Source organism: Balaenoptera acutorostrata, chromosome 20, assembly GCF_949987535.1.
Source record: "Balaenoptera acutorostrata chromosome 20, mBalAcu1.1, whole genome shotgun sequence".
NCBI classification, from domain to species: domain Eukaryota; kingdom Metazoa; phylum Chordata; class Mammalia; order Artiodactyla; family Balaenopteridae; genus Balaenoptera; species Balaenoptera acutorostrata.
This window is the reverse complement of record NC_080083.1, coordinates 6595150-6609758: the sequence shown is the minus strand read 5'-3', so window position 1 is coordinate 6609758 and position 14609 is coordinate 6595150. Positions and strand designations below refer to the sequence as shown.

The 14609-nt window shown below is 41.7% G+C and overlaps 1 protein-coding gene across 2 annotated transcripts; it reads left to right on the top strand.

Moving 5' to 3' along the window:
• Positions 1-22: 22 nt before the first annotated feature.
• Positions 23-14609, top strand: ADPRM (ADP-ribose/CDP-alcohol diphosphatase, manganese dependent). Of its 2 annotated transcripts, none has more exons than XM_007175283.2 (4): positions 23-86; positions 6648-7265; positions 8119-8235; positions 11625-14609. In XM_007175283.2, exons 2-4 carry the CDS (start codon positions 6665-6667, stop codon positions 11933-11935), a joined length of 1029 nt encoding a protein of 342 aa, XP_007175345.2. In that variant the 5' UTR covers positions 23-86; positions 6648-6664; the 3' UTR covers positions 11936-14609. The 2 variants fall into 2 exon arrangements, with proteins under 2 accessions (XP_007175345.2, XP_007175346.1); XM_007175284.3 differs by having other exon boundaries at positions 8119-8231; positions 11625-11927.

Genomic DNA, 14609 nt, shown 5'->3' with positions numbered 1-14609 from the left:
GAGAGCTACTCTTTCCGCTGAGCTCGATGGTGACGCGGTCGCCTAGCCGGTAGTCTGGGAGGCCTTCGCCGCGGAGTCGGCGCGCGGTAGGTGGTTCCTCGCGGCTGGAGGCGGGGCGGGGCGGGCCGGGCTGGGCTAGGCCTACGCGGGCGGGCGGGCGGCAGGGCCCTCGGGAGCTGGCAGGGCCCGGAGGAGGGGGCCGCGTCGGGGACTGGGCTGCGCGGCGGCAGCTGGGCCGGGAGGCCTGAGTGCAGCTCAGGGGCCTGGGGCTTCGGCGACCGCAGCCTCTCCTCCCCCACCGGGTGCCCCCAGCCTCGGAAAAGAGAAAACGGCGTCCGGAGGCGGCCGGGACCGGGCAGCCCCCGTCCCCAGCCTGGAGGCCGGTCGTTGACCGCTTTGCACCCCTAACGTAGAAGCGGACCCATTGCGCTTGAAATAATGTGCGACTTTTTAAACACATTTGCTGATTAGGATATTTGAGCGGTTAGGGTGACAAGGACTAGTCAAGTATGACTGAACTGCCTGGGACTTATATTCCCAGGGTACAAGGAACCTGACTAGAAATACCGGCCCTGTACGGAGTGGTGTCTCTCCTGCGTCGTGTCCCAGCCCTTGACTTGGGCTCTCTGGGCCCTAGCATTTCTACAAGCCTGTATTTACATAAGCCCTCTGTTAACTAGGCGGAGAGCGTTCGTAGGCTGACTTTTCATTCCTTGAGAAAGTTTAACTCGCGTTCATTCTGCCTTGCCTTTGTTTTTGTCTCAGCATCTGCAGTCTTAATTTCTCTCTTCCACGCCTCCGTGGCAGATGTGCAAAATACAGAAAAAGGAGAAAAAAAAAAAAAAAGCTTTCTAATGTCCTTAACTTTGGATCCCACTCCCCGGGGCCTTTTTCAGGGCTTCGGCTGAGCGGAAGCATCCGGTGCCTGGTGATGGTGGCCCCGGGGCGGGGTATTTTTTATGAACTGGCTTCATCAGCCAGTGTGCTCCTCTGCTCGCCCACCAGGAGGTTTGTAGTAGTCTGTAATTACCTGTGTTTCTTGATTCCTGAATTGAGCTGGAATTCTCTGGAATATCGGCTCAAAGTAAATGTTCAGCACTTCAAATGATTTTTAATCAAACTGATTTTTCTGTCTTGAACTTGCCCATGCTTCAGATCTTCTCCCCCGCTCCCCGCCTTATTTCTCTGTGTTTGTTTCTCCAGGGAGAAGGTAGTCCTCAAATTAACAAAAAGGCACAAAAGTACCCTGCTTATTCAGGCAGTGAGTGTGTAAAATTATTGTTCACCTCTTTGCTCAGTTGTAGGTTAATTGATCAGACAGCCGTCAGATACATTAAAATTGAATTCAGGGTTTTTTTTCAGCTGGTCTGTTAACTTCTATTTGCCAGAGTGATTGTTTTAATAGCTGGACCCTTTATTTGTTTAATAAAGCATTTTTATACAACTTCTTCATATTAAATTTATAATGTTAAATAAAATACTAACTTCTAAAACAGTTCCTGGCTGAAAGTAGGTGTTTTATAGATGTACATTGGATGAATTGCTAACACCTCTGAGCCTGACTTCATGCACCTGTAAAACTTTAGTGTTAAAAGATACCGAAAACACTGTCTAGTGTAAACCTGTCACTTGTGAGAGGAAAATCAGAATGGTGTTGGTATTGCTAAGAGAGCTCACTGAAATGGAGCCGGGAGGCCCTTGAGGATGTGTGACTTAGGCATGTCTCAGCCTGGATGGAATCTGACCTTTGACCGTTTATTGTCCTAACGAAGTCATCCAGAACATGTGCTGGAAACTCACGATACCTAGCGGACCCATAGCCTGGAATAATTCGTGATTCCTTAAAGACAAATATTTCTTGACTTGTGTCAGAGTCGATCACAGTTCTCAACAGGCAGCTAACTCTGTGGCTTTTCGTATTTATGAGCCCCTGACTCTTTCTCTTCCCCAGAACACTCTCAGTTTTACCTGAATCTGTGTCTCCTGAATTGCAGTTCTTAAGACCCCAAATAAACTCATTTCTTACTTGTAGCCTGCTGCATTGTTTTTTGGTTGACACACTTTTATTACTCCTCTTAAACCACCAAGATCACAAACGAGTTTTTCTTTTTTTTCCCAATTTAGATACTTTCCTTGAACGAGACAGGATGTAGATATTATCATCTGATATTTGTTCTATCAATAGTGACAAGGCTGATCAAATTTTGTGCTTGACATAACCTTAGGCTGTTTGACTAGGACAGCTAGGCCTAACTTCCCGGCCCTGTAGTTCACTTGCTTCATTTCAGGTGCAGATCTCCGCCCCACGTGTCTAGCCACAGACATTTCCTGCCTCACCTTGCCTGTTACTGCTGTGTCTAGCACAGTGAGTTTCAAGGCTATCCCCCCCCCACCCCTTCTTTTTCCACAGCTACCTAGCCCATGTGGGTCTATGTATAAAAACTTGGCTCACGCATCCCTTCCCTGAGATGCTTCTGGCTTAGGCTTTGAGCATCTCTTTATTGCAGTACTTCCCCTTAACAGTCTCTCCTTAGTAAAGTCTAGACTTGTCACATTTTTTTCCTTTGACAGTAGTTTGAAGGGCTGTCTTTCTTCACAGCCTCACCATAGATTCTTGAGGGCTTTCTACAAGGACCTTCAGCCTTCTGCCAGTCTTAATTATCATAGAAGTTTTTTATATCATCTTGTAGCAAGTTTTCAGCAAGTAAGCATCCCTGGGCATTTCCTTCTATTCTTGAAAATCATTGGTGCCTAAGGTGGTTTTCGCAGAATGCTGACTGCTTATCCTGCACCATGAATTTTTGTAGGACTTTTTTTGAGGAAATCTTGTGAAGTTTTCTACATTATCCTGGTCTATAAAAAGTTGGGGTAGTTTCATTTATCTTGAGGTTCACTAGGCAGATATATAATTAAAAAATAATTTTCTTAACACGTATAGAGTGCTTTATGATTTACAAAGTAGACCACTGTGCGTTAGAACTCAGTTGAATCTCACAACGAGTGATGAGGGTTATTTTGCTCTAAGAAACTGGAACTGCAATCATTTCTAGGTTTTCAGCTTCACAGTTTCCAGCAGTTCATCATAATACCTCTTAACTAAAACTTAGATAACTTAGCGTATATAAATGGTGCAGGCAAAACTTCCAGAACCAAGTTCACTAAAAACTTGCTATTTTGCTTTCTTTTCAAAAGCAAATTATTTTCTTAGATCTTCTAATTCTTCCAGACTTTATTTTTCCCTAAACTTTAGAATGCTTTTAAAAAATTTCATATTATAGACATTTAAAAACATGCATAAAAGTAGAGAGAATAAACCTCATGTACGCATTTTAGCTTTAACAGTTATTCTCTACTCATCTACTTGTTTGTGTGTATTTGGTGAAGGATGGGGAGTATTTTGAAAAAGTTCTATGGCACTGGAATGCTTGTTAATTTTCTAAGTCTGCCCACTAGAGGTGTCTTTGAGTTTTTGATCTCTCTGTCCACCGGGATCAGTCTTTCTGAGCTCCCTCGCATCTCCCTGAACCATAAAACAAAAGACTCTAAATGAGCCACAAGAGTCAATTCCCGGCCCACTTGGTTCTTTTTTGCCCTGACTCACTCACTGTTGATTCCAATTGTCTTTCCGTGAATGTGATCTTGTCCTCCCTTATCTCTTATCTTTTCTTTAACAGATCACGGTATAAATTTAAGTTTCTGTTTTACAAAATAATTTCTGTGTTTAATAAAATGCATATTTTTTTCTATCCTTAGCCTTATCTTTAAAAGCTATATGTAATGAGCATTTTGAATCTCTTTTCTACCCTAGAACACATTACTGCTTTGAAGTATGTGGCCCTTGCTGGTTCTCTTCACATTGCTTAACTTTCTTTAAAAAGCTGGCAAATCTTCAGATACCCTGGAGTTTCCCTAAACTAAACTGTGTTCCAGTGGAAGGTGCATCTGATAGGGCTTTTGGTATCGCATGACAGAAACCTTAAAGCCAATTCACTTTGGCTTTACTCAGAGGAGATTTTGTTGGCTGATAGAACTAAATGACCAAGAGTAGTTCTAGCAGGGACAGGTGGATCCAAGTGTTCACCTAGTGTTTCCAGGACTTGACTTCCTTTCATCGGTCACATTGCTTCCTTCTAGATTGGGTTTCTTCTCAGTTAACTTTTCCCTAGCAGCTCCAGTCTTAGTTATCAGTTTTAGCAGAAGTAGTTCCAGTAGTTTTGCTAGTAGTTCCAGTGAAAGTCCCAGGGCTGATGCTTATTGACCCCCAACTGACCAGAGGGAAACTGGGCTTTTAGAGGCCAGGCCTGGGTCCTGGGTCTGCCCCTTCCCAGCCAGGAGGTTGAGGTTAAATCACACAGACTGAGAGTGAGGGTGGGTAGGTGCCTAAACAGACATTGGGATGCTGTGACCAGAACAGGAAATGAATGCTGGGTCGGCAGTGACAGGAGTCTACTGGACAAGATCAAATTAATTGGGACCAAATATCCTCTAGGAGATGTACAGTACATATTGTTACCCTAAAGGCACTGAATTTAAAGGTAAAAACAAACAAGCTTGTTTAGCAGGGGATAAAAGCATTCCCAGAAACCATTTTCTCTTAAACTCTGGTGATAACGTTCCAATGATAACACTTGCTAAATTATCTTCTGGTTTGATTCTCTTATTAATCTGTACTCGGAATCCCAAATATTTGAAGCCTTAAAAGACTAGGGGTTTTCAGCTTAAATGAGTTTTGTATTTATTTTAATTGTATCTCACCTTTCAAATCAGATTATCTCATCTATACTATCCCTCGTACATATTAACTGAGTTGGTATTTAGTGGGGTTTTCAGATGCGACTGCAGGAAGAAATGAACAACAACAACAAAAAAGTATAAGAACACCAAGGAATTTTTCAGGGTTTCCATCGCTTTTTCTAGTTCTGTTTTACCTGTTTTGGGGCTCAGTCTACCCAACCAAATTAAGGAAGGAATTTAGCTCATAATTGGGTAGATCACGTAGAAGGTGTGTCATTAGTGACAAACAGTTTTAGACCAAAAAGAGACCCTTAATTCTCAAAAGTGTCAAATAGAAATCTGGCCCTTATTGCTGATTGTGGAGTTGTCACCTCCACCTCACAGGAGCACTCTGACAGGATTTCACATGTCTGTAGAGGGTTAAAAAGAACTCAGTAGGAATATTCAGCAAATGACTGGAGACCAGGAGTCTGAAAGTAATTATAGAAACTACAAATGAATTTTTAGAAACAACTAGGTTTTAATAACCTAGACACCACAACACAATTTATTACTGTAGTTTTTATAGCAAGAATAGTTGATAATTTAGGGTCCTAGCCTTTGATTTTTATTTTAATCCTTAGTGTTCTTGGCACTTTTAAGAGATTACAAATGATTATAAATTTAGATTGTAAACAATCTAATAAAGTAATAGCTTTTTCAAGTCTAAATCCCTAGCACTTGTGGTCCCCTGAGGCAGGGCAGAGATCATGTATAAGAAAAAAAGAATACATATTTCCTGTTTTGGTTAGAGAGAAGGGGAATGTGTATTCAGGTTTTAAAAAGCTGGTACAAATTTGAATCCAACTTTTGAAGAACCAGGAATCACTACTCACAGAAATGAAAATAGTCATATCAATGTCATAGTTTTTGTGCCAGATTTTTTTGTTTAATCCTCTCATCTTTTTTTCCTCTCTCTGTTATTGCATATATAAAATATGAGAAAATTATTTGAGGTGACCTACCCATCAACAAAGAGAAAAGATCTAGCCTAACATAATATACTCCTACTAGGAACTAATGTATAAAGTACAATGAATGAGTGTAATATACAACTCCCCCCCCCAAAAAAAATCTTGAGCTTTTTTTTTTTTTTTTTTTTAAGGATTTTCTTTTTATTTATTTATTTATTTATTTATTTATTTATTTATTTATTTATTTTTGGCTGTGTTGGGTCTTCGGTTCGTGCGAGGGCTTTCTCCAGTTGCGGCAAGCGGGGGCCACTCTTCAGCGCGGTGCGGGGACCGCTCTTCATCGCGGTGCGCGGGCCTTTCTCTATCGCGGCCCTCCCGTTGCGGGGCACAGGCTCCAGACGCGCAGGCTCAGCAATTGTGGCTCACGGGCTCAGCTGCTCCGTGGCATGTGGGATGTGGGATCTTCCCAGACCAGGGCTCGAACCCGTGTCCCCTGCATTAGCAGGCAGACTCTCAACCACTGCGCCACCAGGGAAGCCCAAATCTTGAGCTTTTGATAGAATTATTTTGGTGTTTGTGGAAGAAGGGGTGTGTGTGTGTGTGTTTGTTTAAAACTAGTGTATATTTATTAAAAATTACAAATTATACCAGATTTGAATTTGACTTTACTAGAACTAGAATGCCTGTTCATGAATAGGATAATACCCTTTTGTAAATTGCTGTTCTTCTGCAGAATAGAGGTTATCATCTATTTTACAGATGAGAAAACTGAAGCATTTTGAGGACTTGGTAATTTGGACCTAAGACCATCAGACTCTGAAGCCCATGTACTTTTCTCTGTACCAAGCTACCTAGTGGATTGACTATTAAGTTTAATATTCATTTTACCATTTTCTTCAGTCCAGTTAGAAAATTAGATGTTTATAACTTTATCTTTTTCACTTTCCTTACTTAATTTAGAAAACTATTTGGAGATTATGGATGCTAAGCCCGAACCTGGACCCCTCAGTGAGAGTTCAGAACTTCTTTTCTCCTTTGGAGTTATAGCAGATATTCAATATGCTGATTTGGAAGATGGCTATAATTTCCAAGGAAGCAGACGGAGATACTACAGACACAGTCTTCTTCACTTACAGGGTGCTATCGAACACTGGAATAAAGAAAGCAGCCCACCCAGCTGTGTACTTCAGCTTGGAGACATCATCGATGGATATAATGCACAGTATAAAGCATCAGAAAAGTCACTAGAACTCATCATGAACACATTCCAAAGGCTGAAAGTCCCAGTTCATCACACGTGGGGAAATCATGAATTCTATAACTTCAGCAGAGACTATTTAACAAACTCCAAACTTAACACAAAGTTTCTGGAGGACCAGATTGCCCATCATCCTGAGACTGTGCCTTCAGAGAATTATTATGCTTATCATTTTGTACCATTCCCTAAATTCCGGTTCATTTTACTCGATGCTTATGACATGAGTATCTTGGGCGTGGATCAGTCTTCTCCAAAATACCAGCAGTGTCTGAAGATACTGAGGGAGCACAATCCAAATACGGAATTGAATAGTCCTCAAGGTGAATTATTCCTTTGAGCTGAGAATCTAATACATTGTCTTTAAATTCTTCAGCTACCTTTTATTCAGCAGGAAGATGGACGATTAAGGTAAAAGTATATTGTCCTGTTGTTCAGGGTCAGGATTTCTCACACGCCTGATGGCACATGGATTGGTGGCATTTGGTTCAAGATTCATTTATTTAACAGATATCTGAGTGCCTGATGATCTGGCCGGGTACTTTTTCTAGGGCAGCGATTCAGAGGCGTAGGCAATACTGACAGTCCCACTTTTTTATGGATGGAGTGGAGGAAACAAGAAGAAAGTGGACGGGACAGATAATAAATGCAACAGAAATAAGTGATCAGTGCCACCAAGAAAATAAAGTACAATATTATAGAAAAGGACTAGGGGTACCATTTTAGTCAGGTGGCCAGAAATAGCCTCTCTAAGGAGAAAAGCATTTCAGCTAAGTGACGTGAAGGAGTCATCCTTGGGAAGAGCGGGTGGGGCAGAGCACTCAAGACAAAAACCAATGCAGAGGCGCAAAGCAGTGTAAGACACTGTTACTGAAGAGCACAGAAGGGCCCATGGGGTGAAAGGTGATTTTATAGTGGCTCAGTGGACATAGAAGACAGTCTGTTTTATATTCAGTGTAACAGGAAGCTGGGGAAGTAAGCAGAGGAGAATTGAGATTAGGAGTAAGATACAGTGTGATTTGCATTGCTCTAAATTGTTATGGTTTCCTATTTTAAGTCAATTGCTGCCAAATGTTCCTAAAGAAAAGTACAAGTGTCCCCATGTTAGCTAAGTTTGAATGCCCAAATGAGGGAAAATCGACATTTGATGGGTCAAAATTACTAAATTTGTTTCAGGACTTGCTGAGCCCCAGTTTGTCCAGTTTAATGGAGGATTCAGCCAAGAACAGCTGAACTGGCTGAATGAAGTTCTTACATTCTCTGACAGAAACCAAGAAAAGGTGGTGATTGTGAGTAAGTATTTAAATGATTTGATTACACTAGCATTTTAGAGAATGGGTCTAGTTAGGTTTTAAAACATACTAGCAATATTTAATATTGTGATATTTTTATAAAATGAAAGCTTAGTTTAAAATTTTTTATTGAGAAACAATCTGAATGTGAAATTAACATTTAAGCTTGAGTCAGGAAAGAATTGTAAAATAAAACATCTTGCTATATATTAGAGCCTGTGAGTTGGCCCTTTAAGTTTAAAAGTAGTATTTCCCCAAGTGGGTTCAATTTGTGTAGTAATATATATAAGTGAAAAACTCCATCCAGGCCCCAGACCAAATCCCAGCCTCAGGAGACCTACCTGTGAGTGCAGTGACCTCTGCTGACGAGGTGAAAGCAAAGCTGGTGTCACAGGACGAGTGTGAGAGGCTCATCTGGCAGGTCTGTAACTGTGTCCACCATATGATTGCAAGGAAATAAAATGTGTTGTTTTCGTGTAGAATTATTTTTCACAGACATACTGCCATTAGAGGTTATAGGAACCTGGAGGTGCTTAAAATAGACGTGTGTGTATGTGAGCGTGTGTGCGCGCACGCATACACACGAAGAACTGAATTTGGATTTGCAGTATGGCTGGTGTACTTGGTTTGGGGGCTGAGATTAGTCCTCTCGTTTCAAATCGATGTGGCCTGATGGATGAGAAGATAGGATTGAGGGTCACAGGGACGGCATGCCATTCTAGCTCTTGTTTCTGTGACCTGTGTAACTCTGGACAAATGTTGAATGTGCAAACTGTAGTTTTCTCAGTATTGTATCAAATGAACTTACGAACATGAAATCCCTTTGAAAATGACAGGCTATTCAGATAGTTGTTAATATAAAATTATATTTCAGGGAATTCCCTGGCAGTCCAGTGATTAGGACTTGGCGCTTTCACTGCCGAGGCCCGGGTTCAATCCCTGGTGGGAGAAATAAGATCCTGCAAGCTGCTCGGTGTGGCCAAAAAAACCCCATTGTATTTCTATTAATCAGTTTTTACTTATTTATCTTTCACTGATGTGGTAAAGATATGAGATGGAGTAGGGGTATTTCTAGAATATCAAATGTCATTCAAGGCTTAGAAAATTATAAGATGCCCTCAGGGGTTATAGACATGATGTGACACTGTTTGGCTCTGTAATAAGTGGTTTCCAAAGTGGGATACTTCTTGTCTCTGCTTTTTAGTTTTGACTGCCAAAATGTACCTGTTATTGTAGAGAATACTGGAGCTAAAAGGGACCTCGAGATCATATAGTCAAACCTTTTAATTTTAAAGATAAGGAAACTGAACCCAAAGAGATTAAACTACGTAGGTCAAGTCATAGAGCTCCTGAGACTGGAGTCCCCTTTCGTCGTCTCTCCCTCCGTACCGTATTCTTCCCGTTTCTTTGCACTTCTGTCAGTGCACCTGTCTGCGTTAGCATCTCGTACATTTCTTCCATTTTGCTCTAAGCTCAGACACTGGATGAACAACTGAGTGCCTCGGGTTTTCTTTAGCAAAGTTTAAAATGGCTACATTTTCTTTCTTTCTTTTTTTTTTAAATAAAGACAGTGAAATAGAAAGTCTTTATTCATTCATTCATTCATTTATTTATTTATTTATTTATTTATGGCTGTGTTGGGTCTTCGTTTCTGTGCGAGGGCTTTCTCCAGTTGTGGCAAGTGGGGGCCACTCTTCATCGCGGTGTGCGGGCCTCTCACTATCGCGGCCTCTCTTGTTGTGGAGCACAGGCTCCAGACGCGCAGGCTCAGTAATTGTGGCTCACGGGCCTAGTTGCTCCACGGCACGTGGGATCTTCCCAGACCAGGCTCGAACCTGCGTCCCCTACATTGGCAGGTAGATTCTCAACCACTGCGCCACCAGGGAAGCCCAGACATTTTCTTTTGTTTCTGTTTGCTTCTTCACTTTCATTTTGGCTTCTCAGAGGTATTTGGCCTACTCAAGTTTTGGCCATGCAGTTGGAAGGATAGAATTGCTATTAGCTGAGATATGGAACACTGCAGTAGGAGGGGTTTTGGGTGAAGAGTTCAGGAGTTCAGGTTTGAAAATATTAAGTTTCAGATGCCTATTAGACATCAGGAGAGATGGCTGAGTAAGCAGTAGGGACATAAGAGTCGGAAATTCAGAATAGGAGTTTGGGCCAGATATATAAACGTGGAAGTTGAAAGAATACAGATAGTATTTAAAACTGTAAATTACTAAGAGATCGCCAAGCCATTGGGTAGAGACGGAGTAGTGAAGCCTGAGGACCAAGCACTCGGGCACTCCTGACGGGACACTGGGGAAGTGAGGAAGCAGCAGAGTGAAGATCAGAAGCTGCTGAGGGTGGGAGAAAACTAGGAGGACAGCCATGTTCTGGAAGCCAAGTATTTCAGAGAGGAGGAGCGGCTCATTGTGTCCGGCGAGTCCAGCGTGGCATCTGGGTCTGCAGAGTCACCCAGCCTCCTGGGACGCTCGGCCCTTATCACAGCTTGAAGAGTGGTTGTGCGTGCGTGCGTGTGTGTGCGCGCACATGTGCTCTGTTACCTCCCCTTTTTTTACTTGTATTATAAACTAATAGATATTAAGCAGAATAAAAATACTCAGAATAAAATTTCAGGATAAAAATAAACAGTAACAGAGAAAAAAGGAAAGTGATTTAATGGGAAGAATCAAAGATCAGTGAGCTGTTGTACCTGTACGTGGGAGTGAAACCGTGACCTGATGTCGATGTGGCCTCGTAGGTGCCTTGAGATCAAGAATTTGGAATTCTCTTGGCTGTATCTCCGGTGGAAGCTAGTATGAATGTGCCCTGCTTTAACTTAGTTTTCTCATCTGTAAAATGGCTATGGCCACCTTGATCTCATGGAGGTATTTCAAGTAGCATAAGTCAGTTCTTTATAAAACATTGAGTGTTTATATAAATGACATATACATATAATCCATTGGTCCATCCCTAAACTGTTTTACTTGGGAGTAGTTCTTTCTGTGTGTATAACACTCATACTCTTAGGGAAATCAGTGAGACTGGATTCCAGTGCAGCACCTGCCTGATCTCTGGCTGCCTTTACGGACCGCGCTGCCCGGGATGCCCTCAGTCTCCCGTGGTGGTGTTTGTGCATCTTGAGACTTTGTAGGCCATAGATCTCAGGGTTTCTGCCTATACAGCAGCCTCTCTCCCCTTGGATGCAAACTGTCTCGCCCTTCTTTATGCTCCAGAGACGTGGCTCTAGAGTATCTAGTTTTTCATGTATGTGGATTCTCTCTGGTCTTGGTCCATATGAGTAGCAATACACATTTTCTTTATCCTGAGTACTAGTTGTTAGCCTTTTTTTTGGTGAAAGAGGTATTTCTTAATTGGCTCATAACTCTTCTTCTCTTTAACTAACAGGCCATCTTCCCATTTATCCCGAGGCCTCTGACAGTGTGTGCCTGGCCTGGAATTACAGAGACGCCCTGGCAGTCATTTGGTCTCACAAGTGTGTGGTGTGTTTCTTCGCCGGTCACACTCACGATGGTGGCTACTCTGAGGACCCTTTTGGTGTGCACCACGTCAACATAGAAGGGGTTATTGAAACGGCTCCAGACAGCCAGGCTTTTGGCACAGTTCATGTCTATCCTGACAAAATGATGCTGAAAGGGAGGGGCAGAGTTCCAGACAGAATTATGAATTACAAGAAGGAAAACGCTTTCCATTTTTAGTCTGATCTTATTTGTTTACTTTTATAGAAAGAGACTGACTTGGCTTTGTGGTTTTGTTCCGCCTTCCTCTCCCCAAATTCTGAGTCTCATTGTTTAGTATTCCGTTTGCATAACAAATAGCCATAACTGACTTCAGTGTGTGTTAGCTCATAAGATATTCTGAAATGTCATTTTTGGATAATATATCCCGTGTTGAAAATTGGAAAGGAAATGAATGAAAGTAGCATGAATAAACCAGGGAGGAGACTGAGGTGGGGGGGATACAGTCCTCCAAACAGACTCTATTTAGCCTTACCTGAGGTTTTTTTTACTTTTTACAAGGAGAATGTATTCATTCACTGTATTAGCTATGTAAGTTAAAATTCATAATAAAAAAGAAATAAAATAAGCTCAGGTAAACTTCTTCCATTTACCCAGCTGTGTGAATGAGCTTTAGACATTGTTTGCTCAGAGTACCTATCATATTTGTACTTTTATAGGTTTTACTCCTGTTTTGTAAGCCAGAAACATCACCAGTTACTTCACAGGTGAACGAATAGCACCCCCATTCACACAGGTGAACGTGTGGTCTCCCTTGTGAACCTCTTGTGAGTTCAGCCAAAGCAGGACCAAGTGCCAGGGCAGCTGTGTGCCTGCCAGCATGTCTGTTTGGGCCCCCAGCTGGTGCTATATGAGACTATCGTAGGTAAATGAATTTACCCTTGACTCCCTTTATAGACAAACGGGGCATGTTTAACTGAGCTGTCATATATTCTAAGACTTATTTGCAGAAACACTTACTCAGTGGCAAATGGGGACTGTTCAAGTGTAGAAAAAGTTTGATTCAGGGCCTGAAAAACAGGAAGACCAAAAAACCAGTACTAGTCAACGTAAGTGTGTCTGCTGAGTACCGAAGCACCGTGGGGCTACAGAGGCATATCAGTTTCCGCTGGCTGCTGTAACAAATTAGCACAAACTCGGTGGCTTAAACAACATACATTTGTTCTCTTGCAGTTCTGGAGGTCATAAGTCTGAAATCGTCTTCACTGGGCTGAGATCAAGGTGTTATCAGGGCCATGCTCTCTCGGGGGCAGAATCGGTTTCCTTGCCTTTTCCAGCTTCTAGGGCTGCATCTCTTGCATGTCTTGGCTCATGGCCCCTTCCTCCATCTGCAAAGCTAGCAGTGCAGCTTTTTCCAGTCTCTTGCTGCTTTGTTGTCACAATGCCTTTCTCCTCTTCCGTCGGTAGTCAAATATCCCTGTGCCTCCCTCTTATATTGTAATTACATTGAGGGCCCACACAGATAATCCAGGATAATCTTCCCATCTCAAGATCCTTAATCACATCTGGGAAGTCTATTTTGTGATGTAAGGTAACATTCAAAGGTTCTGGGGATTAGGACCTGGATACCTTTGAGGGTCATTATTCAGCCTACTGACGTGACTTTAATGCGTGAGAGAGAGAAACAACCCTGCATACAAATGTATGAAGAAAGGGCAGTGGCAACATGGAGGAGGGATTTAATTTTGTTTGAAGGGAACAGGGATGACTTGAAGAAGGAAGAAAAATGGTTTAAATAGGTGTGTGGGTGCATTTCATGTAGACAGAACAGCGTAGCATCATAGGATATGCTGAGTTCAGGAACTGCAAGTCATGCTACGAGCATTCACCAAACGGCGCTGGGGGATGGCAGGCGGTAAAGCGGGAAAGGACAAGGTAGGGCTACGTGGTGAAGAGCCCTGAGTGATGGATGAGCCAGAGTTAGAACTAAACTTGTCAGGCAGTGAGGAACACTCCGGTGTCCGAGCTGGGGAATGTGTGAGGAAATTTGTGTCAATTCCAGGCAGTGGATAATGAGAGGCTGATATAGGAGAATGACAATGGGGAGAAAAAAGATTGTGAGGGTGGGAAGACAGAGATTTTGACAATAGAACTATTAAACTTACTAATAATACTTAAATTCAATTGAAAAATAGAGTTGAAAAGCAATTTCAGTAATACTCTTCAAAAGGCAGTACTTTACCAAGTTACTGCCTTTTACGTGCTTCTGGAGATATGAAAGGAACTGTGTATATTCACAAAATTCATAGTGTTATATGGGAGATGCAAATATGATGAAAGTGTATTTTGGACATTACTTTAAAAAAAAATGGAAACATTACAGTCTTTTAAGCACAGAGTCAAGCATTACTTGGAGGATGGGTAGGTCCTATATAGAATTTGGAAATAAATCTGCTTCTTCATGTCTAATAGTTATACTAACGGAGGTATAAAAACCATAAATATACTAGAAAACTGAAATCCTTTATTTGTATTTCACTGACCCTTAAAATAAATTTTACTTTAATTGCTTTAATATCAACTAGATTTTTTTTCCTTTACCCTCTAAATCTTGATAGAGAATTTCTGACTATCCAGTGGCCATTATGTAAAACAAAAAACATGCCTATCTCCTTTAACAAATATTTATAGAATACTTAATATCGTATTAAAGGCTATAAAAATAGGCAAACTACCAGACTCATTTTCACTCTACTAATACTTTTTGAGTCAAATATTTCCTAAATCTCATGAAACTGTCTTCACTATGGAGTTTGATGCTAGCCTATGTAAAAAGAGTTGCCATCCAGATGCCCTAAGACAGCACTGACCAAGAGAAATATAATGTGAGCCACATAAGTAAGTTGAAATATTT

Coding starts and splice junctions, on each gene's coding strand:
- ADPRM (XM_007175283.2), top strand. CDS start 6,665: ATGGATGCTAAGCCCGAACCTGGACCCCTCAGTGAGAGTTCAGAACTT. Junction 7,266..8,118: donor GGAATTGAATAGTCCTCAAG/GTGAATTATTCC, acceptor AATTTGTTTCAG/GACTTGCTGAGCCCCAGTTT. Junction 8,236..11,624: donor AGAAAAGGTGGTGATTGTGA/GTAAGTATTTAA, acceptor TTTAACTAACAG/GCCATCTTCCCATTTATCCC.